The 25,611-nt window shown below is 38.9% G+C and overlaps 1 protein-coding gene across 2 annotated transcripts in view; it reads right to left on the reverse strand.

The window, feature by feature from the left end:
• Nucleotides 1–25,611, reverse strand: part of LOC136265599 (ryanodine receptor 2-like) — a 49,853-nt gene that overhangs the window by 14,942 nt on the left and 9,300 nt on the right. The window contains exons 15-57 of one of the 2 annotated variants that reach the window (XM_066060474.1): nucleotides 23,853–24,028; nucleotides 23,073–23,194; nucleotides 22,802–22,866; nucleotides 22,645–22,753; nucleotides 21,715–21,816; nucleotides 21,411–21,520; nucleotides 19,239–19,372; nucleotides 18,463–18,900; nucleotides 18,098–18,191; nucleotides 17,925–18,044; nucleotides 17,762–17,866; nucleotides 16,736–16,839; nucleotides 16,596–16,682; nucleotides 16,081–16,240; nucleotides 15,803–15,876; nucleotides 15,513–15,601; nucleotides 15,376–15,460; nucleotides 15,023–15,143; nucleotides 11,703–11,799; nucleotides 11,366–11,508; nucleotides 11,257–11,312; nucleotides 10,895–11,002; nucleotides 10,293–10,794; nucleotides 10,078–10,164; nucleotides 9,801–9,999; nucleotides 9,541–9,622; nucleotides 9,358–9,479; nucleotides 9,238–9,313; nucleotides 8,711–8,918; nucleotides 8,001–8,125; nucleotides 7,911–7,948; nucleotides 6,698–6,751; nucleotides 6,580–6,644; nucleotides 6,166–6,264; nucleotides 6,040–6,114; nucleotides 5,454–5,697; nucleotides 5,191–5,321; nucleotides 4,904–5,067; nucleotides 4,690–4,852; nucleotides 4,016–4,145; nucleotides 3,679–3,957; nucleotides 2,980–3,545; nucleotides 51–1,933 (exon numbers count right to left, since the gene is read on the reverse strand). In XM_066060474.1, coding sequence (XP_065916546.1) covers nucleotides 51–1,933; nucleotides 2,980–3,545; nucleotides 3,679–3,957; nucleotides 4,016–4,145; nucleotides 4,690–4,852; nucleotides 4,904–5,067; nucleotides 5,191–5,321; nucleotides 5,454–5,697; nucleotides 6,040–6,114; nucleotides 6,166–6,264; nucleotides 6,580–6,644; nucleotides 6,698–6,751; nucleotides 7,911–7,948; nucleotides 8,001–8,125; nucleotides 8,711–8,918; nucleotides 9,238–9,313; nucleotides 9,358–9,479; nucleotides 9,541–9,622; nucleotides 9,801–9,999; nucleotides 10,078–10,164; nucleotides 10,293–10,794; nucleotides 10,895–11,002; nucleotides 11,257–11,312; nucleotides 11,366–11,508; nucleotides 11,703–11,799; nucleotides 15,023–15,143; nucleotides 15,376–15,460; nucleotides 15,513–15,601; nucleotides 15,803–15,876; nucleotides 16,081–16,240; nucleotides 16,596–16,682; nucleotides 16,736–16,839; nucleotides 17,762–17,866; nucleotides 17,925–18,044; nucleotides 18,098–18,191; nucleotides 18,463–18,900; nucleotides 19,239–19,372; nucleotides 21,411–21,520; nucleotides 21,715–21,816; nucleotides 22,645–22,753; nucleotides 22,802–22,866; nucleotides 23,073–23,194; nucleotides 23,853–24,028 — 7,991 coding nt within the window. Of the gene's footprint in view, nucleotides 1–50; nucleotides 1,934–2,979; nucleotides 3,546–3,678; nucleotides 3,958–4,015; nucleotides 4,146–4,689; nucleotides 4,853–4,903; nucleotides 5,068–5,190; nucleotides 5,322–5,453; nucleotides 5,698–6,039; nucleotides 6,115–6,165; nucleotides 6,265–6,579; nucleotides 6,645–6,697; nucleotides 6,752–7,910; nucleotides 7,949–8,000; nucleotides 8,126–8,710; nucleotides 8,919–9,237; nucleotides 9,314–9,357; nucleotides 9,480–9,540; nucleotides 9,623–9,800; nucleotides 10,000–10,077; nucleotides 10,165–10,292; nucleotides 10,813–10,894; nucleotides 11,003–11,256; nucleotides 11,313–11,365; nucleotides 11,509–11,702; nucleotides 11,800–15,022; nucleotides 15,144–15,375; nucleotides 15,461–15,512; nucleotides 15,602–15,802; nucleotides 15,877–16,080; nucleotides 16,241–16,595; nucleotides 16,683–16,735; nucleotides 16,840–17,761; nucleotides 17,867–17,924; nucleotides 18,045–18,097; nucleotides 18,192–18,462; nucleotides 18,901–19,238; nucleotides 19,373–21,410; nucleotides 21,521–21,714; nucleotides 21,817–22,644; nucleotides 22,754–22,801; nucleotides 22,867–23,072; nucleotides 23,195–23,852; nucleotides 24,029–25,611 lie in introns of both variants that reach the window. The other variant, XM_066060473.1, reaches the window with a different exon arrangement.

The following is a 25,611-nucleotide window of genomic DNA, read 5'->3' on the forward strand; positions in this document are numbered from 1 at the left end:
ACAACAAAATAAAGCTACACTATAAATATGTAACTGTTTTGCAGACTTACCCTACAATGTGTATTGGAGAAAATGCTTTGGAGAGTTTGACAAGGTTGAAGAATATGGTCTTACAATGTCCGAATGTGACATCATTCTTCTGCATGATGTAGTGGCCGAACTTGTGTGACCCAAAATGTTGAAAGAGCATTGACAGACACGGAATCAAGATTTTAAAACCGTAATCAAATTGCACTGGAGATAAATGGTTAACATTCTGAAACAACTCATCCAAGGATTGTCCAGCATTCTCCAAGAAACTGCTGAGACATTCAAAACATTTAACATCCTGAACCTTGCTCCGAGAAGACATAGCCTTCGGATTGATTACAGCACAAACTTTAGCCAAACAGTCTACAATAACTTTAACATTATTCCTAGTAGTTGTACAGTCCTTGTCAAGATTTTCTCTGGGAACAATTTCCACCAAATACTTTTGACATACTGCAAACATTTTACAAAACAATTCAATAACCAGCACATCCTCAGAGTGGTCGTGAGTGCTCCTATTAGACTGATCAGGTAAGAAGTAGTCGTGATAGTGGCACAGGTAAGAGTGGATCAAAGGAGCATATACTGATACTAGTAAGTTCATTTTGCCTTCAATAATGTCCAGACATTCCATTACGAATGTTATTAATTCAACACCAAATGTTTGCATGGTCTTGTACTTTGACTCAGATGAACTAGTGGTGGTAGTGCGTGCCTTGGATACTTCAAAATTGTGAGCTTTCATTATCTTCATAAAGTTAACAAAATACTGTCTTTTTACTTCTTTATCACTTTCTCTAAGCAAATCATATGGTATACAAGATGAGAAACTATCTGTGGAGTTTAACTTAGCTGCATTAGCAGTGACATTGTCATGTGCCTCAGATGCTAGCTTTTCAGCTAAAGCATATGCTTTACTATCAAGGTGAATCTTTGTCAAGTTGAGGGGGGATGGGACAAACCTTTTAGATTTAGGTAAATAGCAAACCAGTGGTGCTTTACGTTCTAGCTTTATTGAATGAGACTTTTGTTTCATTATTTTCCATCCGAACTCAGACAGCACCTTAACAACCCTTAACGCTGGCTCTAGATACTGATCTTTATCGTCCTTGATTAGATCACCAAAATCAACCATTTTGGGATTCTTTTTGTCACTGTCATCAAATGTATCACCATACAGCCATCCATCCTCCATCTCAGTGTACACCCATGTGTCATGATTATGTCGTGCAACAAGCCCAGCAAGGGCTGTCATGTTGACATCAAGTTTGGTATTACGAACATCTGAAGGAGAAGGGTGATAGTTACCCCACCTTGATTCATACTCTTGTTGTAATAAATTAACAGGTGGGAAAAGACCTTCGGGAGGAACAGCATCAACCAGGACTTGCATACAATCTATTGCACACTTTAACAAACCAGAATCAATGGTCTTATTAGTTACTGCTTTACATAATGCTTCAACTAGTCTATACAACATAATCAAAGTCAGTTTCTTCTCATCTTCACTGGCTGATCCATATGCACCCCACCCACCAGACAAGCTGTAATATCTATTGAAGTGACTGTAATGGGCGGTCATGTACTGAATGGCTACCACACAGTTTGACCTCAGGTCAGGAATGGACACAATAAATCTTGGCATCAGCAGATGGATGATATTGGGTGGCAGCACCACACATACTGTTGATAAAAATTTGGCTATTTTGGACAAGAAGTTGTGAGGAAGTTTTGGCTGGCAGGACAGTTCATATGAATACACCATCCACTTCTGTACAACATTAAACTGGTGAACAAGTAGCCAATTCTGCAGGCACTTGGAATACTTGGTCAAGTACGGCATGACAAACATACACAGGTAGTAACACAATGACGAATACAGGCCAGGTCTAGGGTCTGAGTTCTGTAAGGAAATATACAAAATAAGAAATAAATCTGAAAATTAAATTGCTAGAATTACGATTTCTGAATACTTTAAAATGTATTTCTGTGCACTGTACTAGTATAACACATAGTGCTTATTAAGACAAGTGTAAGGAAATTTTAGAAATTTTATATAGAGATGATAGAAATAAAAGCAATGAAACAAGGGAGGTCACCTACACCTGTAGCTATACTAGTGGACATTTAATCCCTACTTCAGTTCTTTATAGCCAGTAATATAGCCATGACTGAAGTGGGAATTAGTACAGCTGCAGGCGTAGATGGTCTCTCTTGTTTCATTACCTATGATCCATACATAAAATTTCTTATTTTTCCTTACACTTGTTCGTTTACTTTTTGTACCATAATAACAGTATGGTGAACCAGTGTGTACCACCACATCAAAAGAATGGTACTAGACACATAAAAAGTAAGTTCCATGATTATCAATTACTGAAAAGTAAAGTGGCTATTCTATTTTGTTTTCAGTTATGTTCCACCCGTTATACAGTGGTACAAACGATGAACAGTGTGAGGAGTGCTTTACAATTGATCCAGCCACAATGGAACCTAGGTATGGATGATTCTCATGATAACGAAACCATGATGCATTACTGCCTATGCAGTAGTGGAAAAAGAAACAGGACACAAAGAAGGACAAAGGGACAGGTAAGTCCATGATGCATGCATTGTAGCCACTGAAGTTGGTGAAAATGCATGCCTTGGGCCAAAGTGACATCAAACAGCAAAGAAATTTAACCCTCAGCCTTAACCATAGTCAAGTTATACTTGTCGAGTTATGGTTGACTGAATCAGCTAGTCATTTAGTAGAAAATAAAAATTCTTTAAACTTTCACTTAGAAGGGTTTGAGGTTGCTCTGAAGCATTTACAGGTTTAATTCTGCTTAACAATACTGCCGCCCAGCTAGGCATGGAAAGTGTGAAGGTTGGTTTTTGGATAATATTAATGCTCAACCCTACTATACAGCACTGCCGTACTGTATGATGTATATGCATATACTGTACCTGGTGTAGGTCTAGTGCAAGTTTAATGTCTGGTATAAAGGAACTGGAAAGTAACTCAGTTAAAAATTCTGCTTCAGTCCAACCATAAACCTTGTCCAAGAATTGTAACACAACCTCCTTGTGATGTGGGGACAGTATTTCTGATTCATCAAAAGGCAATGCCAATATAACAGAGATGTCCTCCTTCCTGATTAAACTGCACAGGATATGGTGAGTATTCTCTTGTACAGACCTCTCTAGTTCATTAGTGTTAGTATTACTGCCACTTTGCAGTCGCTCAATATCTGGAGAGCACCAGGCTAACAGTCTCACTAAGCTGTTGTAGAATGGCAGTACGATATCAGTTCCTCCACCATCACTGAGGTATAAAGATGACATATTCATTGATATGGAGTCAGAGAATGACCAATTCATGTTTGGTTCATGGAGGTCCTTATCAGAAGTCACTGCAGTATAGACACAGCCTAATCCAAGGGAGACATCACCAGCTAATGCTGGTCCTAGACACTCTGGTCGCTGTATAAGAAGTCTTATGATTATCAGAGCATTCTCTTGGATGGATTTGCCTGTAGGATCATACAGTGGTCAGTCACACATATCCAAGTACACACACGCACACACACACACACACGCACACACACACGCGCGCACACACACACACACGCACACACACAATAGCAGATGGTTTTATTCTGTTACCTGCGACGCAAACTGAAGCATTTAGAAAATCCAGTAATCGTTCTGCTCCCTTAGGAGACCATTTAACCTCATTCCCATCAATTTTCATTGCTCCAAGGTGGATAGAGTTATCTTGTGCATCAACATCATCTGTTTCGGATTGAGACGTGGACACTGCTATTAATAAGCTAACAACATGCTCAAAATGACTCTCAGTTAATTCAAACACCAACTCCTCGTTGTTACTGATAGTTGAAGTAGCAACTCTTACAAGACTATAATCAGTGCTGACAGCCATGTCTGTACCAAAAAAATGTATGTTCATTCTGTATTACCAACCCTTCCTCGTATAACTAACCCGGATGGTCTTCAGAGTGTTTCAGTAGTCCTCCAATGTGTGGGAACAGAGCTCTCTGATTGTCACTGTTGACACTGGCAAACTTGCACAGAAACTTACAGCAATTTATCACCACAGAATTGACGGTTCTCTATATATGTACAATATACAGGCATTATGTGGAGCCCATCGAATATATAAACCCAAAGCCCCAAATTAGTAGTGCACTAGTGCAGCAAGGGAACTAATAAGGACCTGAGGGTGTATAAATTTCATACATTGCACATTGTATAACTGCTTTAGATTCTATCATATGCTACATTTATCAGCTTTGGCTCTTTCTGCAATAGAAGCTGCTGAATCTTTCACAGTGATACTAGTGCCGTATGTTCGCATGACAAGATTAAGTGCTCTTATTGCAGGTCACGATTACGTACTTATTGGATAAACCTAGACTTTGTGTGTATGTTATATTATGCCTGAAGGTGTGGAGATATTAGAAAACAAGGTAGATTGAGTACATGAGATTAATGACCCACCCTAAACAACTAAAATAGAGCTTAAGGAGTGGCGGTAGTAGACGAGGTGTACAATATGTATGATATAATGTATTAAGCCAGTGATAGTTGGCGACTGCTGAATTAGAGAACTTCATTAAAGCAACAGAGTGACACACAACACACAGAGTCCCTCACATGTCTGGCTAATGACTTTAGTTTCCTGGCATTATGTCTATCATGTGATGCAGTCTGATCAATACCAAGGTAGACATCTAACAGCTGCAACACTAACGTATGAACACCAAGTGATCTGACCAACTCAGGATGATCTTTGAAGAGTTTGTTATGAGACAATGATCTGTATAATATACAATATGAACTGCAATCGAATTGTGTGCTTATAACTGACTTTAAGGCACTATTTAGTAAGTCTTCTTCCTCAAAACCAATTCCCACTTCTAATCTTATCCTCACTGCAGCTAGGGCTTCTCTGAATGCCATCACATTACTGCAACCACTGGATGAGGCAGGGTTCTCCTCTAACACATAAGTGTTACTAAGGGCTTTAGCAACCTAAAGGACATCAGAATTACATCGATTCAGTCAATAAACATTACACTGCAAGAATGATGTACACATGCAGAAATGTAGCAAAAATCTAGATACGTACGTACATTTAAAACTCATTGAACACACCTCATTGACTTCATTGTACTGCCTGTAGAGCAGGGCAAAGATCTTTGAGATAAGATGTGGGTCTAATATCTCTTCTCTGGACCAGTTCACCATTGTCTTTATAATAAACCTCTGCAATTCTGTGACACTACCTAATTGGAACAGAATAATGCATATATTGAATCTTCTGATGTCTTGACCTATTTGTATAGCAGAATAAGGAGCAGACAACATGTTTTATGCAGCTAATTTCTAGTTCCACCATTACTAAACATGCAAGCTACCTGCTGAGTCAGGTTCATCTTCTCCATTCGAGCAGACATTAAACATCAAGTTCCACAGTCTCCTCCATTGTCTTGTGGTGTCCATTTCTTCCAACTGTTTAGACCCCGTATCAATAACACTATGAGATATTCCACAGTGAACCCGCAAGCTACGATGAAATTGTACTAGAGTGTGACGTAATTCTTTACTGATTGGGCAGTCCCCAGGATTGTCAACATCTGTGAAATTCAGCATTCGTTGAACCTGGTAATAACATGTACAGTGGTTAAAAGAGAGATCATCACTATATAATCAGTAACAGTGATAAGGAGGGGCTATGGGACTGAATCCTTGTTTATTTGGATGGGGTGTAAATCCAGATACATGGGGTATACAAAACAAGCCTCAATAAGTGCACAGTATGCATATCATTGTGAGGGGTGTTGGGAGGCAACAAGATGTTAGATGATCCGAGGCAAACTATTCAAATTAAAGCTTTGACAGAAACTGTCACACCAGAGTGTTATATTCAAGGCTATATGACCCCCTTCCCCTGACCTCCATCCCATTTCTACCACCTATAAACAGAACATTGTATATTGTAACCTGTTTATCTGTAGCAGTTCTAAATTCTTTTGGTAGAAGAAGTTTATCTTCCTTCTTGTATCTTCCCTCCTGATTCTATTAACACACCATGTTCTTGAAGCTGAACACACTACAATAAACAAGTACCTTCCTCAGTTTGTAAGTGTAGTCATGAGCAAACTTCACTATCCCCTCCACTCTGTGCTGTAACTGGCAGTCACACAAGTGTTGTAGCAAGTCACACACCTGATAATGAGAAGTTACCAGCAATTATGTAAGTATGGATAATGTGTACATATGCTATTGTGTGTGTAAGCATTGAAAAGTGACTGGTACAGAGAAGAATATAAAATATGTATTGCTTTCAGTATGTTATGAAGTACAGGGAACAAAAACGTCCAATTGGGTAGTTAGGCTAAAATCCACAAGGTGTAATTCAAAAATGTGTTTATGTCAGCACTAGATTAGGTGATGAACCCTCATTGTTTAGTATGTGTGTAGGCTCTGTTGTTAACAGATTTTAAAAAAAATGACATTGTGTAAAATTATATAAACGCTTACTGCTAATTTGATAGGTTCATTCAGAGGAAGTGCAAGCAAACCAGTAAACTCATCATCATCATCATCTGTTGAACAATCAACTAACACTTATTCACATTATACAAGGTATACACTTCACCTCCTTTTAGGACATTAAGTAATTGGGTAATATCACTCTCCTCTTCAAGTTGACCTGCAAAACGTCAGTTATTTCACCACCCCTCATTTACTGCATAATTATGTTGCAATTCTGCACTCTACTAAGAGTACTTCCATTGTGTACAGTATTCCATGGGGCATTGGTTGCCAAGTTAGTGATGTCACAAATCAGACAGAAAGACAGCTTATTAATATATGACTGCTCTATTAGAGCATCTCATTCACAGGCAACATATTAGACAAAATATTTGATATCAGAGATTTGACACCATGTAAGTAAGTTTTAAATCCCAGTGTGTGGGAGTGTCAAAGCACCTCGCTGGGTTATAACTACCATACAGCTGGACAGAGCAGCGCTGCTACTGTACAATATATTAGTTATCACCCAGTGATAACTAACTTATCACCCAGTGATAACTAACTTATCACCCTGTTGTGAGTCTTGTTCGTGACATCATAGTAACTGTGAATGGTATTGTTTACCAATGGAACAAAGAGCCAAATAAGGAAATATTGATACAAAACACACCAGTACAGCACTTAAATCTGCTAAACCTTACAAGAAAACAGTTAATCCTTTACACAGTAACACTACAAGTTACCAATACAATAGTTTAACAAATGTCAAGAACAGTCTGTGCCGATTTTTGCTCCAGCAATCACTCCCAATGGACACTATGGTGAAGGACTAACTTCTTTCGATAACCTATGGCTTCATCATTCTATCTCAGACTATGGTAGCCACTTGTTGGTCTTTTTTCTCTTACACGCCACGTGAAACAACTTCTGATGAAGGCAAATCGTACCTGGAACTGCTGCTTCGTAACATCGCTCTTTGCTACAGTTTATAGGCAGTATGCAGGGTCTCTCTTGTAGCTATGAAGTTGAATTTCCACATAATTCGGACAAAATCTTGAGCACAGTGACAGGAACTAAAACCGGAACTTAATTTACTATCCATAAACTTCCACGCACTCCCGCGCACTGGGATATAAAATAGTCATATCCCGTATACTTGGATGATATCATTGTTGTTACACTTGTAACGGAATATAACTAACTTATCCCACTAACATCAACTACACAACAAGTTAGCAATGCAGAAAAGAGGCAATAGTACTCTATCAAGATTATGATAACCATTCATTTGTAACATGAACTACACTAGTAACAACATCACATTACAGACATACCAATGATAAGAAGACTGTCCATCATGTTTAGCAGAGGACTACACAACACACATTTAACACAGTACAGTCAACAAGATGTAACCAACTCACACTACAAGGTTGGCCTTGTCTTCTTCAGATAGCACAGAACACTTGAGATCACCTCTAATAAGGATCCGTCTCAGTGAACTGAACACTATGTGCTTAAGAGTAATCACATCAGCAGGACTGTCATCCTATAGTCCGTATAATAAGGTACAAAGTAACAACTGATAGCAGTACAGCAATAATTATTCAATGAGGGATTATAACATGCAAAATAATCACCAACACTAATAATTTTTGAACTACATGTTAGGGGTACAAATACATCCTCCAAAGTTTCTTTTGAAAATATTACTGAAGCTTTGAAGCTTTGTTATGAATGTCATGTCAGCAAGTAATGAACACAATTGATAGTTGTTAGGATGTACAGTGTGGTACAAACTTCTATACTCTGTTATAGCTCCAGTATAATCATTGTTTAAACTATAACTACACCAAAAAATACTTAAATGGCAGCTTCCACAAGTAGTGACAATACTTGTGCAACTGGTTCAACTTTTTAGTATCCATGGTAATGAAGCTTTGGTGGGGTAAAGCAGCATCCGAATGTTATGAAACCGAATGAAGCTGTGAACTATTTGTCTCAACCCTAATACACGTACATAGCAATTAATGATGTGTGTGTATCTGTGCTCTTATACTACATATGGGTGGACATGACAGCATTTGTATGTGTGCAAGTTACTGTTATACAGCAGATCATTTACATACACTACCTGAAAATTTGGAGAGGTGATGGTTAATTTTCCACTTATTGAGTGATTCAGTGTGAATACCTTCTTTGGCTTAATGGCAGATAAGGAGCTGGCAACCAACATGGACAGTGACGACTTCACATTCTCAGTAGCAGGTGTGTTGACTGGTGTTGGGGTTGATTCCTTAAATGGTGGCATCTGAATAATACGTTCTCCTCTTGTGAGTAACCTTTGGCATCAATGAAATTATTATAGCAAAGGGTTTGCATCTGACAGCTTATCCATACAGTATGCAATATGTAGCTTAAAGATGTTTTATATGTATGTACATAACTTGCAATAGTGTTGTATTTGTTTGTGATGTCGAACATGCTAATTTATACAGTATGAGCTGGGTAAGGTGGAACGGCTTGCAAAATTAACATTAATGTCACTTGGTACTCATATACACACTACACACACACATACATAATCCAGACATATATTTTGTATATGGACACAGTACACACATAGACACAAAGACACACTACACATACAGTACAGCATACCTGGTTGTCACTTGACGATGAAGGAAAAGATGACTAAACAGATCATAATAAGCCTTTTTAACAGAATAAGGCATTCCTGCACACAATACATACATCATGACATTATTAGTTAAACAATACCTTCAATTTGAAGGCATTTCAACAACAAGTCTTTGTTCAGTCTTTTCTTGATATCAGCAGCTTCGTTTTCATTGCCATGGGAACAAATTGAACAAAACAGTACCAATGTGTTCAAGTAGAACCTGACCAGTTAAAATACAATTGTTAAACTGAACCTGATTGACATGCACATGTACAACTAACTTTCGTACTTGATCGTGTTCGAATAATTCAGAAATATTGAATATCATTCCCAACTCAGTTGTAGTACAGGATATCACCTTCTCTACAAGACAAAAGCAGTATTATGCACATATCACATGCACATACACACATACGTACAGACACACAGATGCCACATGGCACACTCAATACAAAGGTAGATACATACATGGTACATTTACATAGCGCATACTATAAGTATGTACCCCCTCAAGTGTACACACAATACACATCATTTGTACCTTCTTTTGTGGTCTCCAACACGAGGTCACCGAAGTAAGATCCCAACCGCTGGTCAACGGAGGCGTGGCTAATATAATAGTCTACTCTGTTCCAGTAGGATTTGCTGTATGTCAACACTTTAACTCGATGGGGTAGGATGGGTATGGTCTGTGTTCGGCAGAGTGACTTCAGCACCAGGTGAGACAATGCTACACATCCCTGTACAAAACAGTAATTACGTAAGTACTTGACTGTCACTTTTATATACTGCAGTGTTTGGATGTTACTACACTGTACCTCTTCTGGTGTTAGTTTAAATGTGGCGACAGTTTGTGTAGTGGGTGTGGTGACTATAGTTGGGTAGAGTTTACCACGATGGGTGACCTGAAATGGTAATGTAAAACAGTGACAAGTTTAACAAGACTTTATATACTTAAACACACAGACATTAATAACACACTTATGCTCACAAAAATGTCACACATATGTACACACACACACACAACACACACCTTAATATCACAATGTGTGACATCTTCCTTGTTGAGAGTATAAGAGATTTTACCAGTTAACAAGTCTAAAATACATCCAATAGTAAAGTCACTACTGATATTATCATTAGTGGAATCCATTCTGACCAAGCGACTTCTCTTGAACAAGTCCACCAGGCAGGTCATGTAACCAGTTACATATTCCTCACTACTGGAGCTTCGGGTGTCCACTAGTCTGATAGTTTGACAACCAGGGGCTTTACCAGTTGTGGGTGACTTCTTAAAGAGTGTTGGTAAGTACTTAAAGTCTTGTGTAGTCCACCCAATGTAAATTAACGTAGCATCTTGACCTGCTGGTACTATTACCGAGAAAGAAGTACGTTGAGACGAATGGATGGGTGAATTTGGGGTGGAATGGTTTTGACTAGGATCAAAGTGCAAGCCCATGGTAAGCCTTAAACACAGTTCATCTGATGTGGTGTGATGGTGTTGGCCTTCAGCTGACGTGTTTAGAATAGTGATACTATCAGATACTTCATGACTAAATAAGGCACATGAAACAACACCACATGAAACGCATCAGAAATTCTAAATGCTCTTCAGTTGGTTTTAAATGTACTCACTTGTCATTATCACATACTACTGACAAGGTGGGATGATGGCTCTCCACAATTGGCTCATATCGACCACAAGTAGTAGAGTACCACAAGGGTATGTTATCACACATGTTTCTACAAGACATGAAAATGAGTAGTTACTGTAGAGTGCTATGGGTGCATATGTAGTATATTGCATGATACATGTGAGCATGCATACTGGCATGTATGGTGCGTGCGTGCGTGCGTCCCCACATGCATGATCGCGTGTGCATGTATGCATGTACACAAGTGTATGTGTACATGTGTGTGTGTGTGTAGTGTGCAGCAAATTTCATACACCTTGTAAGTATACTATGTCTAGATTGTTTACATACGTACATACGTACTTGCAGACAGGAAAGTAGCCACTGCAATTGTTGTAATATGTCAGAGTATCCCATCCCTGCCAATAAGTATAGCATCAAGTTGGTAGTATAGAAGATACAATCAACTTACAACAACAGGCTTGCCAAAATGCACTGCCACGTTTTGTCCAACTGCTGTTGTAATAGCTGGCACAAATCCTGCCCCAATTTCAAAGCCTCTAAAAGCAGCTTCTTCATTCCCAGTGTACAGCATTTTACCATTAACAGCAAACACTACAGAGAAAGCAGACCACACACCATTAGGTATAGCAATGTAACAAGTAAAACTATTAGAGAAAACTCTAATAAAACAGTCGACATTAATCATCTGTACTGAATGCTATCAAACAACAGTAACACTACAAATTAACAATTAAAATGGTTAGTGTATTCATAAGTACAAAAATGTCAGTTACAGAATTGCTTACTCATTGTTAACTCTTCAAGGTCAAGGTAACACCCAACCACATTTCCCACCTTCCAACGTTTGCCAAACCTCTCTGAGGTGACATGCCACTTGCAGGCCTATCAGTGATACACACACACACACACAAACACACGTAATACAAGACCGACTACATGGTTAATGTTTAGTGCTACACAACAAGTGTACTAGATAAGTCATCAAGCTGTGAGATTCATCATTGGCTTGCAATAAAATGCCAACTATTGTATGTACTGTTATGACCCACCTACTGTAACCACAAATATGGACATACTTAGGTACACATACGTAGTCATAGACCAGACTCTTCATGAACTGTAACCATTAATATAGTGCTGTAAATGTGTTGTCTTGGTTGTAACTCTCTTATCCTGAAGTTTGCAATGAAAGTACGTACAACCTCCTAAGGCCAATCCATACAACTGTAACTTGAAGGTAGTTTTTTTTAGTGTACTGCTAAAACGACTCTAGCAGCTACAGTGAACAAATGGATGTCAGGAAACCCAACACTAACAAGACTTAGCACACCTGTCTTGGAAATACTTACCAGTTCCCTCCGTCAGTGTGTACCTCCACTAAGTTCGGTCAAGAAGTGACTAGTTGACTAGCATGTTACAAGCATCGAAACTGCACAAGCCACAGCTCCTCACAGAACTTTGCTGCTTCCAAGCTACAAAACATTCTCTTAGCAAGTTGGGAAACTCCAAGGTCAAACAGTAACAGCAACTGACATTCCAGGTATTGCTTTCAGCATTAGATACAATAATCTATTTATTGATTTTCATTGATAAGGGCAAGGAGGTTGTATTCTACCACTAACTCTAGCTGATCACAATCATCAAAATGGCATTAGGATCAGAAATAGTGTACAAGAAAAGCTGAACCTCACATCTCACAGAGTTTTTAGCAGATATTTATTGTGTTGTTGACGTGCACATGGTCTTCATTTCTGCCATCAAAAAAGGAAACGTTTACACATCCTTAATTGCCAAGTTCTAGTAACCTTATCTCAGTACTCACACTGTCTTAATATGACTGTAATTAAATTACTAGATCACCCGTTAATATGAGGCATCCACTGCTCCTTCTACTGTTGCTGCCACTGCACCTGATGTTTTGCTGCTACCAATGTTGCAGCTGCCATTGTTGCTATCATTGCTGATGTTGTTGATGCTTCTGCTGTTACCAATAGTGCTACTATTGCTGCTGTTGCTGCCTCTGCAGCAGTTGCTGCTCCTATTACTGTGGCTGCTGCCGCTACAACCACAGCTGCAGTTTGCCTGCTGCTACTACCATGGTCAATGCAGCTGCTCTATTTGCTGTCCCTACTGTTGCAGAAGGTACTGTTGTTATAGAGCTTATTCAAGATACGTGGTTCTGCACACACATATGAAAAGCCAACATTTTGAGTGGATTTTCATTAAAAAAAGTGGATTGCTTTTTTGCAGACTTGGTGAAGAATTGCTGTGCTGTAAGCTGCCACAATGTTTTCAAGAAGGGAAGCAGCATCGGTTCCTACAAATTACATACCAACAGATCCAGGTAGAAGAGTGAGATAGATAGCTGCATATGTGTAGGCACTTTGCATAAGAGTAACAATCCTGTCACCAGGCCATGTTAAAAGGCAAACTCAAGCACAGGTTGAGAAATTTGAACAAAGGCAATCATTGAAAAGGCAGAGAGTGACAGTAAAGAACAAGTTGGGATGAAGACATGGACGAGTCAAGTAGCTCTAATAGTACTGTGCACGTGCTCTTAGAAGAAGTCATGGTTGAGAGGGCTAAGAAAGATATCCAGCTGCAGATGAGCTGTCTTGAGCTGAAGAAGAAGCATACCAATAACAAGGAGACATGCAGAACGTTTGTGATAACTTAAAATCCAGAACCAGTAATAAAGCCGAAGTGCTGATGCATATTGATAAAAATTACTGGGTTACCATCATTTTTGAATTTGTTTCTACAGATTTGCCAACTTGCACAAATCTGGTCAAATTACAAGCATCACATCACGGTGGAGTTCCTTACGGATCGATTGTATACATCTCCAATGGCTGGGGAAGTAGAGCATCCGAGGTCTACATTACCAAACACTCTGGTTTGTTAAGTAAACTGCTACCTGGTGATGTAATTTTGGCTGATCGTGAATTCACAATACAAGAGAGAATGCTGGAGTCTATTGTCCAGAAGTGAAGTTGCCACCATTTACAAAAGGAAAAAAAAAACAGTTGGGCAGTGTTGAGGTAGATGCAGCACGAAGGTTTCAAATGGTGCTTTTACTCTTTGCTTTCATTCAACAATACAGATCATTATCACCAATTATTATCATCATAATGTTCTTTACCTCATCATTAAGTCTGGAGTAATAACTGGAACACATCTTTTTGTCAGGCATTGTGTATCATTCACAATTAAAATGGCTTTCACGAGTATGTGTGCACAGTGCCACACCCAGTGCATTAGCTCTATTAAAGCTGCTACTATCCTGCTACCTGTGTGGCTGCTCGCTGTGGCTCCTGCTGCCTTTGTGACTCCCAATGCTACATATGTGTCTGCCTTTTGGTTGCTTCCATGGCTCCACTGTTGCCAATGTATCTGTTATTGAGGCTGCTGGTGCTTATACGGCTGCCGATGCTACCTCCATTTCTACTTTTGCTACTGCTGCAGCTGTGGTTACCACTGCCCTCCTATCTTTGTAGTTGCTACTGTTGCAGTGTATACTGCTCATGTTGCTGCTGTGGCTATCATTGCAGCTGCTGCTAACACCATGGCTGCATATGCTTCCACTGCTGCTGTGGCTGTCTTTGTAGCTACTACTATAGCTGTGGCCACTACCACTGCTAATTGCCACTGCAGCTACTACTCATGCACTGCAGTTGCTGGTTGCTGTTGTTGCTGAAACTACTGCTGTTATCAATGTTACTGCTGCTACCACCACTGCTGCTGCTGCTGCTGCAGCTTCCATTCCTGAAGCTATTACCACTACCAATGCTACTACTGCTGCAGATGCTGCTGTCACCTTAGCTGCAGCTGCTACTTGTTGCTAGCAATGCTACTGCTGCTGCCATTTCAGTTGCTGCTTGTTGCTGCTACTGTTACTTAAACTATGTACTAATGTTTGCCACTTCTGCTGCCACTGCCACCACCACTGCCATTGCTGCTGTTGTTGTTAAAGCTACTGCTGCTACTAATGCTACTACTTTTCTTGCTGTCGAGGTTCATGCAAGTCACATTATATTACTGAGTAACTAAAAAGAATATGTATTATTTTATTAAGTGCATAAGAATGTTAAGGGAATTTCCTTACTGCATATCCATCAAAAGCATAAGAGTTGTGATCACTTCCTACTGCTACTCCAGCTGGTAGGTGTGGCCTAGTCCACCCTACACGGATCATTCCAGGTGTATGGATCTTTACCTCATAATACCTAGCAAATATTTACTATTTAAGTACGCATAGACAAATTATAAAGTAAATTACAATTATGTCTTTTTTAAGCTCTTAAAAATGTATCCATGAACACAGAAATATACATTTTATTTCAACACTGCAATATCATACACAAAGTGTTATAATCTTTTAACATTTCTCTATTATAGTGCACTACATGACTAAGCATGGCTAAACGTGCATAGATATTTTGGTATCAACTTACGTACCATTTTCCTTTGGTCAGCACATGAGAGTATTGTCCACGAAATGTTCTTGTCTCACTGACCACTACACTCTCTTGAAGGGACAAGTCTGGTCACAACAGGTACATAACACAGTGACCAATAGTGAGAGGGTTAATCACCTGACACAGTTTGGCTATTACTGGAACTGGTCGGCTCAAGAGAACATCCCAACAGTATGACACTACGTACTACATCGTGAGCAGAATTCCTAAGAAAATGTTAATGATTAATGATGAATAAGATAAAAACCACTCTAATACTAACTACCAAGTAAGTACCATGTGAAAATAGCCACAGCCTTAAAATATCTGATTCAAAAAGTTGTGAAATGAAATGTGTACATTCAGTAAAGCCAAATAGGTGGATTTGTATTAAACTTATATGAGCATTGCTGCAGTAAGTTCCTCACCAGTTTAAGTCGCGAGTTTCTTCATCAAGGCTAGCATAAGGCACAAGAGCAGGATTACGCTTGGAATCATTGTCCTGTAAACAACACATATTGTGCATAAAACCACACTGTATAGGACACATGTATAGCTAAGCACACTATCCATGTTACATATGTGGACAATTCAGATTCAATGGTGAATGTGGAATGCAAAGCCAGGATTGACTATAAGGTCTGCAAAACTGTGATCTTTACTCTTGTAAGAAAATTGTATGATAGTGTTTTGTGTAGTGACGTACAGTAGCTGAACCAAATTTCCACCCATCCTTGATCTTCTCCTTAGCCCACACTTTGTGATTGTTCTCAGCTAACATGTGAATGAGCTCCATCAAATCTTCTGGTACAGTCACTGCTGACAGGTCAAGTGGTCGTGGCAGATAACCATTACTCTGTTCATACCTAGTGAACAAGTAGTTAGTGAACTACTCTACTATAATAATGTGTTGTATTCACATCTACAAATAGTGGATCATCAGTTATCCTCAACACATTATTTCTAGCAACACAAAAGTGTTCAGATAAACCCTATATTGATGATAACTACATTCTGTTAATATATACAGCTTAAGGAGAGATTAGAAATTGTATAATTGAGTACAAGGAAGGACATCTACACTTGCAGCTTGACCTTCCTCTTTTTGTTTCTATGTAAAAGCGTAAAATCTATATGCATAGTATGTATTGTACGTATGTGCATTCTAGTAGTTGAAAACATGCAGTCAAATAACGCACACACGCACACACACACACATACTTGTCACGGTCCAAATGCTGGTACACTATTGATGGTGACTGCAATGCTTCATGACGCATCACACAATATCCAAGTGCTATCAACGTCCTATTACACATGAATACACAAATATTTACACATTTGGTGTTGTGTTGATATACTTTAATGTCTCCTCTGAAATCTGATGATCATATTGTTGCTCCTCAGTAGTCAGTGCAGAGTATGGCCTCAACATTGGGTGCCATTTCTTTTCATTGTTTCGAACCTTTACACAAAAGACAGATATGATGCCATGCAAAATGGAAACTTCCGATGTTTGTTACAAAGACATTATGAAGTGTTGTATGCTGATTAATTCAACATATAAACTATGACTACAAAGTATGTAGCACACACAGTCTACCCTTGGTTACTTGGACATGCACTATCTGAATACCTCAATTATCAACACACAAAATGACTTAGAATGCTGGTGTGTACTCTGTATGTTCTATTAAAGTAATTGAACAAAGCTCTGTGAATTTTTGAAACAATTCAAAAAGAACAATGCATTTTCAAAAATAATTTATCAGAAATACAAGGATCATTATTACATCTTAGAAGTATTATTAGCTATGTACTAGGCTTCTGGAAGGTGAGCATGATTTAGCATGTACATAGCTATCGTAAGTGACATCAGGAGTCTTGAAACTTCAGTTTAGTAGCTTGAGTGAAAAGACAGCAAATACACTGTGCTGTACGTAGTTAAACTATCTATAGAAGTGGCTCAATCTACAGGCTGTTGGATTCCGACCAAAAACACATGGGTCGGTTCAAGCATATGATAGTTATTCAAAAGCTACGAATGAAGACACAATTCTACAAAGCCAGATGGACCTTTAATTACCTGCATACAGTAGCTTAACAATCAAAGCAGTGGATTCTACTGTATGTGATTGATCAACTGTCAGCTACCTTCAAACATGGAATTGCAAATCCTTCTAGCTAATTATCTAAGGTGTGGCACAGTAAAGAAGATCTGTTTACAAAGCATTTTTGAGGTGCCAATCTTTAACTAAACACTTTTGTCAGACTCAAGGAACAAAGGTGTTCAGATAACTGGAGTCAACCATGTAAATTGCATTCACATTCTGTAAACTGTCAAAAGTTGACAGTCCTGTGCTAAGTACATGCACTAGAACACTCACTTCATTATAGGTCCATCCAGAATCAATCTTGCTCACTGCCCACACATCATGAATATGTGCTGCTAATCTGTGCTCTATATCTTCCACCCAAGATGGTAAACTGACCTTGAGAGTGTACACGGAGATGATGTATGGAACTACAACAATACTGCACATTGTATACCTCACTGGTGTCAATGGGCATGGGACAGAACCCTGTGTGTACTGCTAACTTCTGAGGACCATGTAACAACATCTTGACTGGATCACCCACACTGACGCAAGGCTGAAACCAGATCCGATCCTAGTGGAGAACACAATAACATGGTCTAAATGTGACGTGTGCTACTAACTTACCAGTTTTGTGACAAGCGCATCAGTTAAAGGACTATATCCTGCTGGTATTGGGTATTTAAGCAGTCCATGATTGCCACCAAAAGCCACTGATATCCTGTACAAAGTAACACCCTTAAGTTTCTTGTAATGACGTACAGTGGAACCTCTCTATTACGGACACTTTGGAATTTCTGGCCCATTTTTGCTGTAATATACTATAAAGATTTCCACTTTCAGAGGTAAAATTTGTATTCAATCAGATTTGTTGGGACCAAAATTATTGACCTTGTTATATTGTTTCCCTAATTCAGAGAGTTTGCTTAGAGAGGTTTCACTGAAGTGATTTATTTTACACAAGAATTTCTGTTGGCTACAAATAAACTTACTGTACTCCAGCTGAGAAGCTCACAGCTGCAGTAAACCTTCCACTGGATTGTCCCATGTGCACTTCAGTACCAACTTTGATACCATTCAGTGTGAACGTCATAAGACCCTTAACAGTGTCAAGACAACATCCAAACACATCATTCTTCATAACACCACTATTAAGCTGTAGTGACTCTTCATCATAAGTCATTGCACAGTCACTGACTGAATGGCCACCAGTCCACACTACACTACCATCAAAGCCAACAGAAGAGTAGCCAGTTCCCAACTGTTCACTGAAGGTGCCCAGGTCTGGTCTGTAGTGCTCCAGATCTATCCAGCCAGCCCGGAGATGATGATCATCAGGTGAGGTAACCTGGGTAACTGTGACCTCATAATACCAGCAGTGTGCTAATGCATTGTCCATGTCAGCTACAAGTTCCAAGTTGTATCGGTAGCTAGCAAAGAAGAAATATGAATGTATACCACATGTATACAGTACATATATATAAATACCAGTTATGTATGATGTAAGAACACTGAATCTGTACCCCATATAAAGATGGCTAAGGGAAGACAAAACTACTTGTAAAACCAGACCAAGCAACCGGCCAGCAAGCATTTAGTATAATAGGCAATGTGCTGATGCAACTGGTAGATCTTGCCTGCCTTTAATAGGATGTACAGTATGCATCAGTAAATTTTGCACGTAAGTCATATACGTGGTTATGTATGCTTTTGACAGTGTCTATATACAACACGTATTCAAAGGCTATTTCACAACACAATCACTAACCAATACACTCTGTTGTGCATTACTGGGAAGAGTAGCAAGTCTTTAACCTCTGCCATGAGATGATAGCAAAGTCTTTGTTTCTCCCTTACTGCCGCACCATGACACACACACAGACTGCTTAACAACTGCATGACCTACATACAGTGATCAATGCAATGGTAACACCGTGCTGGGAAAATCTCTTGATATAATGCACATACGTACATATTGAGACAATGAGTTTTGGCAAAAACAGCAGAGTTTATAATCTACACTACTATTCATCAACACTGTGTGACTAATCTTTAACTGCTATTTTTGGTCTTCTTGCTTGCACAGATACATATAAGTCATGAATCAGCCAGTTATTAGTCATGCGACAAAGAACATATGTGACCCACTGAGCAAAAACCTGATTTGTTTGCATTTTCCTTGAACTTCATTTTATGACTTTTGTTGTCTAGAGGGAAAAACCAATGTTAGCCGTTAGCTCAGAGTTATAACAATAGACAACAAGGAGAGCAAAACAATCGATTTGTACAGTACCTACCTACGTATACGGGAAAAATCACAGGTGCTTGTTTAACCAATCATAAGTTTCAAGTGCAACGGGCTACAGAATTGGGATTTGTGTGATTCTATTCACCATGAACTGGGGCATTCATCAAGGTACTGTGTTTAGCCCAAATATATCCATGCTATTAAAGTAAGAATGTTATGATGAAGTTATGTTTTACCGCAATGTACACAAAAACACATGTAACTCACATTTGCTTCATGGAACAGAAATGATACAAAGATATTCGTACTTTCCATGAAGAGGCAAATCCATTGGTATATTAGATATTTTAAGTCGAGTCTTCCGTCACTGTTTATTGAAGCGATTGAAACATATGTAAAACTATTTACGTAGCAAGCGTTTTTTACCCAATGGATTTCAATGGCATTTATCTCAAAAACAGAATTATGTAAACAAATTGGGTTTTCGCTCAACAGTTCACATATGTTAAAATCACTCCATTTAGCTTCTGTAGAAATATCACACACATATCAGTTATCATAGAGGATAAGGCCAGATGGGTACCAAATTAATGGAACATGTAGTATTTTGTGGTTAGCTAAAAGGATTGCATCCATGTATGAACAATCATGTTTAAAAATCAAAGAATAGTGAATCCTTGGTAGCACATACGTAAGTGGCTTTTGGTTGCAATGCTAGCCATTGTTTATTCTACATTTTAATTGCTTTTTACTTTATAAGGAGATGAAGGTACCGTCCAAGCAAGCAAGCAATGTGAATCTACCACAGATATTCTCATATGGTAGGGCTCGCTAAAAGCCATACGAATTAATCTTATGGATCACGAATGTGGCGGGTCAGTATTATGGCAAAGTAAGTAAAAATCACATGATCTCTTAAAATGAGTGCTATTATGGTTGTAGACAGTGCAAGCAGTTATAGTAGCTAAAAGGAGCTCCTACATGTAAAAGATCAAGATACTCTAATAGAGCAGTCATGTAATTAATAAAATAGTCGGTTATAGCTGAAATTATTTTCATTTCATTGACCTGCTGGTCCCTATTAGATGGTAAAAAGTCCATGCAACATATATGTACGGTACTGCTCAAATGTAATGTTGTCTCGCGTGCGAGCAATTAAAACACTTACTAATTAAAGGGTGTGGTACCCGTTTTGCTTGTGAGTATTCATCCTAAACAAAACGGGATGAATACTCGTGAGCAAAACAGGATGAATACTCGTGAGCAAAACAGGTGCCACATCCTTTAATTAGCAAGTTTTTATTTTTAACCATTTGCACTCTCGTGAGACAACATTGTGTTTGAGCAGTACGATTAATTTAGTATGGCTTAAGGCTTTCCCCATTCAATTACATACTTTAGACCATTGGGGCTTGAACAATACTGTACTATCATCTTGAAGAGGCAAGGTAATCAATGAACGTTGTCACATGAAAGAAGATACATGTGTTCTTTTAGATGCACATACAAAGATGAGCCTACTGTTGAAAATTTGAAGCACAGAATACACACAGCTGTGCGGTTAAAAGTATGTGAAGGTGTGTGGTGCCCAGAGCTTGTCAACTCACAGTTACGTATAACTATATTACCATCTAACTTATATGCACTGTATGTTATAAGGTACATAGTGTGTAATATTCTAGTTTTCCTTACCTTCCCTTCTCTTCCAAAAGTGTTCAACAAGTTAGCAATGGCCTTTACATGTTCTTCATGAAGGTACTCAACCACTTCAGCACTTTGATGTAATAGTATTTCCAAAATATCTACAGGCAATTTGCAAGAGTTGCAGAAAGATTTTAACACTGAACAAACCATACATACACTCTCTCACCACACCACACACACACGCGTGCACGCTACATACACACAAACACACTACACTACACACACGCACGCACGCACACTACACGAACGCACATACACACACGCGCGCACGCACGCACACTTATACACATACCATGTGTAAATGTTGGATTGGTCAATTCTTTGATGAACATGTCAGTCCAGCTTTTGGCAACAAACTGAGAACAATTAACCTTGTTACCCTTAATCATAGCAGCTAGAGAATAAATAATCAAAACATGATAAGGCAATAGCTTAACATACACTGCACTGTGATTCTCTAAAATACAACACATTTCATGAGTATGCCCTTATTATCATTTATGTAGAGTTTGTATGTGGCAATACTGTGTCATTGTTTCATTAACTACATTGACTTAATAGACACTGACATGATTTTGTAACCAACAAAGTACCATGTGATACCAAGGTTTGACTTTCAGCAGTGAGTCAACTGTAGAACAGCACAGAAAGTGTATAGTCAGTGATTTACTGCAGTGTATTTTTAGAGTATAAGCCTTGAGGTTAATCAATCAGGTTAGCCCTTGAGAGCATGAGACAGCCTACTGTTCAAGTATGTATATACGTACGCACATGTGTACATGCGTTTGATTGTAATTGTGCGACAGTATGTACAACACAGAGATGCATCTATAGACAAAACATCATGTGACAGGCAGTGCCTCCATATATGTAGTAAGCGCACATAATTAACATTGTAACAATATTACATAACTAACATTGTAACAATACACAGTGAATCTTCAGTTATCTGAACTGTTCTTAGGGTTAAACAAATGTGTAAGTGAATTTGTTAGGATAATTGAAGTCCATTGCATACATAAAATACTGTAATAGAACAGTCAGTTTTGGAGTTCAGATGATCAAGTTGTTCAGGTACATAACTGAGGTTTTGATACACGAAGCATCCATGCATGCATATATGTCTGTACACACAGGGGATGGGGAGTATGTGTGCAGCATTCACAGCCCACACCCACACACAACAGCTACATACACAGTACAGAGAGAGGTATAAACTAACAGAGCAGCTGGAAAAGAAGATGCTTCACTTCAATCAAGTTACCATCACCAGAAGATGACCCAACAAGTGACAACTTCTGAATCACACTAGCCACAAACTTCAACCTCCCCTACAACACAACCTGATAAGATACATAGACATTGTCACAACACACTACCTGATTGTGAAAGAGATTCTGCTTCTCCTTCAACATGGTCAGCTGTTTCTTCTTTTCATGGTAAGCTACAAATATGTACACAAAATAAACGCTTGAATGTATTGATAAATCAAACATGAATGTTATATGATGTACATGACATTATAACTTTTACCAAAATCTGAGGTGGTCGCATGCATACAGCATATAGCATAGAGCACTGAAGGTTGCAAGTACAAACGTACTGTAGTGGCAATATGGGGCAAAATTACTTCAATGTTGGAAAACTTACGTAGTTGCTTCCTTTGAGCTGGCTCAAAATATTTCAACAACTCCTTTAAAATATTTATCATCTGCAGTACTTCTGTACTGTCGTAGTCTGTTGCGTTTTCTGATGAATACATTGGGAGTCCCCTGCAAAACACAACACACATACACACTGACATAAAGCTTAATGGCAAAGAAAGTCAACAAAAAAGAAACAAATTTCTACTGAATGCAGGTAGAGAAAATACACACAAGTAAGTCAAAGTCAAGACTAAGCAGTGACCAACGCACGCACGCATGCACACACACACACACGCACGCACGTACACCACACAAACACACACGCCACACAAACACACTACACACACACACAGACACGCACTACACTACACACATACACACACAGGGACACACACACAGAGACACAGAGACACACACACACACAAACACACACACACCACACAAACACACACCACACAAACACACACACACACACACACACACACACACACACACACACTACACACAAACACACTCACACACACCCTACACTACACTACACACACACCCTACACTACACTACACACACACACACACACACACAACACACACACAACACAACACACACACAACACACAAACACACACTACAAACACACACACACCACACACACACACACACACACACACACACACACACACACACACACACACACACACACACACACACACACACACACACACCACACAAACACACTACACACCACACACACACACACCCTATACTACACTACACACGCACAAACCTATTAATAAAACTTCTCATGGTTTCATCAGTCACTTCCATTATAATAGCTGCCTGTATCTGCTGCTCAAACCCTCTAGTTACAGTGAGGGCAAAGTTCAAATGTCCCTCATTGTGTAACAGAGCTTGTTTAGAGGTTTTCTGTCCTACTTTACCACGATGTAACTGGTCAGCAGCCTGTAAAGCAAAAAGCACAATACTATAACCTCATCACAAAAAGATTAATTAGGAAATTCAATATACATAAGGGTGATCCCCTCCCACTGCTCATTATCATAACTAATCTGATTGTAAATACACAAGTACACAAAAAAAAATGGAATTTTCAACTAGAGCAGGGACCATAGCACATAGGGTATAGCACTTCTTATTGTTTTACTGTGATTTAATATCGTGCACTGCTCCAGCTTGTTTCAGTACTTTTTATCGATGTGCTATGGTCCCTACTCTAGTTGAAAATTCCATTTTTTTGTACTCGTTTGTTAACTTTTCTTGTAAATACTAATTAATGACTGGTGAACCCACGCATACCACATCATAAGAAAGAAATGGCGCCACATGCCCCAGTTATATCAATTATCGTCTGAAAAGTGAAGTATCCATTATGCTCCATTGTCAGCTATGTTCAACCCATTACACAACAGTGCGAATCAAGAACTGTTCGAAAACACCTCTGCAATCAAAATAGCCACTATGAAAAATACAGACGATTTTCGTTGTGAAGGGAAACCATCACGTGCTACCGCCAAATTGACACTTTTTTGCTGTCAGCAAAGATGAATGGGACACAAAGGAGGACACTGGTAAGTTCATGAAGAATGCATTGTACATACTGTGGTATGCCAAAAGGCACCTCTTGAGCTGAACCGACATTGAACAGTGAAAAAATCAAGCCCATAGCCTTAGCCGTTATCGAGTCATGCTTGTCTGAAGACATCAGTCAGTCAGTCAGTCAGTCAGTAGAAAATTCTGTTAAATAAATTTTTGTTTTAACAACTTGATTCCATAACAACTTGTTGAAAGCATTTTGGGTTGATCTGAAGGCTTGTTTGGGCATAGTTTTGCCTAACCAATACTACCTCATCATCACCTGGGAAAAGTGAGGCTGGTTTTTGGGTGATATTTTTCATGGGCTACGCCCACACCTTTGTGGTCCTTACTGTATGATTACATTGTGTTTTTGGGAGTTAGCTGTACTGTCTTCCCAGTAAATAAATAAGCTACTTTTGCCTATGTGTCTCTATGTAACACATCCAGGGTAACAACCATTAACTTAGTAACTGACTATAAAACTCCATGTGTAACAACATAGGTGGATCTAAGGGGGGCCAAGGGGGCTTTGCCTCCCCTGGGCCTTCTCTTGCACTCCTTGTACTTACAGGACTATATTGGCACCAGGAACAGGAATCGTGCATTAACAATGTATTCAGAAGTAGAGAAAGCCAATAGGCAATAGAAGACAATGTATAAATACACTTTACAGTTATGAAAATGAGACAAATAAGGTTGAATTTTTGTGCTAAAGATCGAGACACTCTAATAGAGCAGTCACAATTAAATGTCATTAACTGGTAAATTTCCAGTATAACAACACTACCTTATTTTATTTAGTACACTTTACCATCAAGCAGGTTTATCTAACCAATCTATATGTAAAGTATCTTGTTAGCTACTAAAATAGCTAGGAGGTCTAATTTTGAAAATTAGAGTCTTAGAAAGAGTATGCCCTTTATTCATGCAGCTATACCAAACAAAGTTAG

This window comes from Dysidea avara, chromosome 9, assembly GCF_963678975.1.
Source record: "Dysidea avara chromosome 9, odDysAvar1.4, whole genome shotgun sequence".
Taxonomy (NCBI): Eukaryota; Metazoa; Porifera; class Demospongiae; order Dictyoceratida; family Dysideidae; genus Dysidea; species Dysidea avara.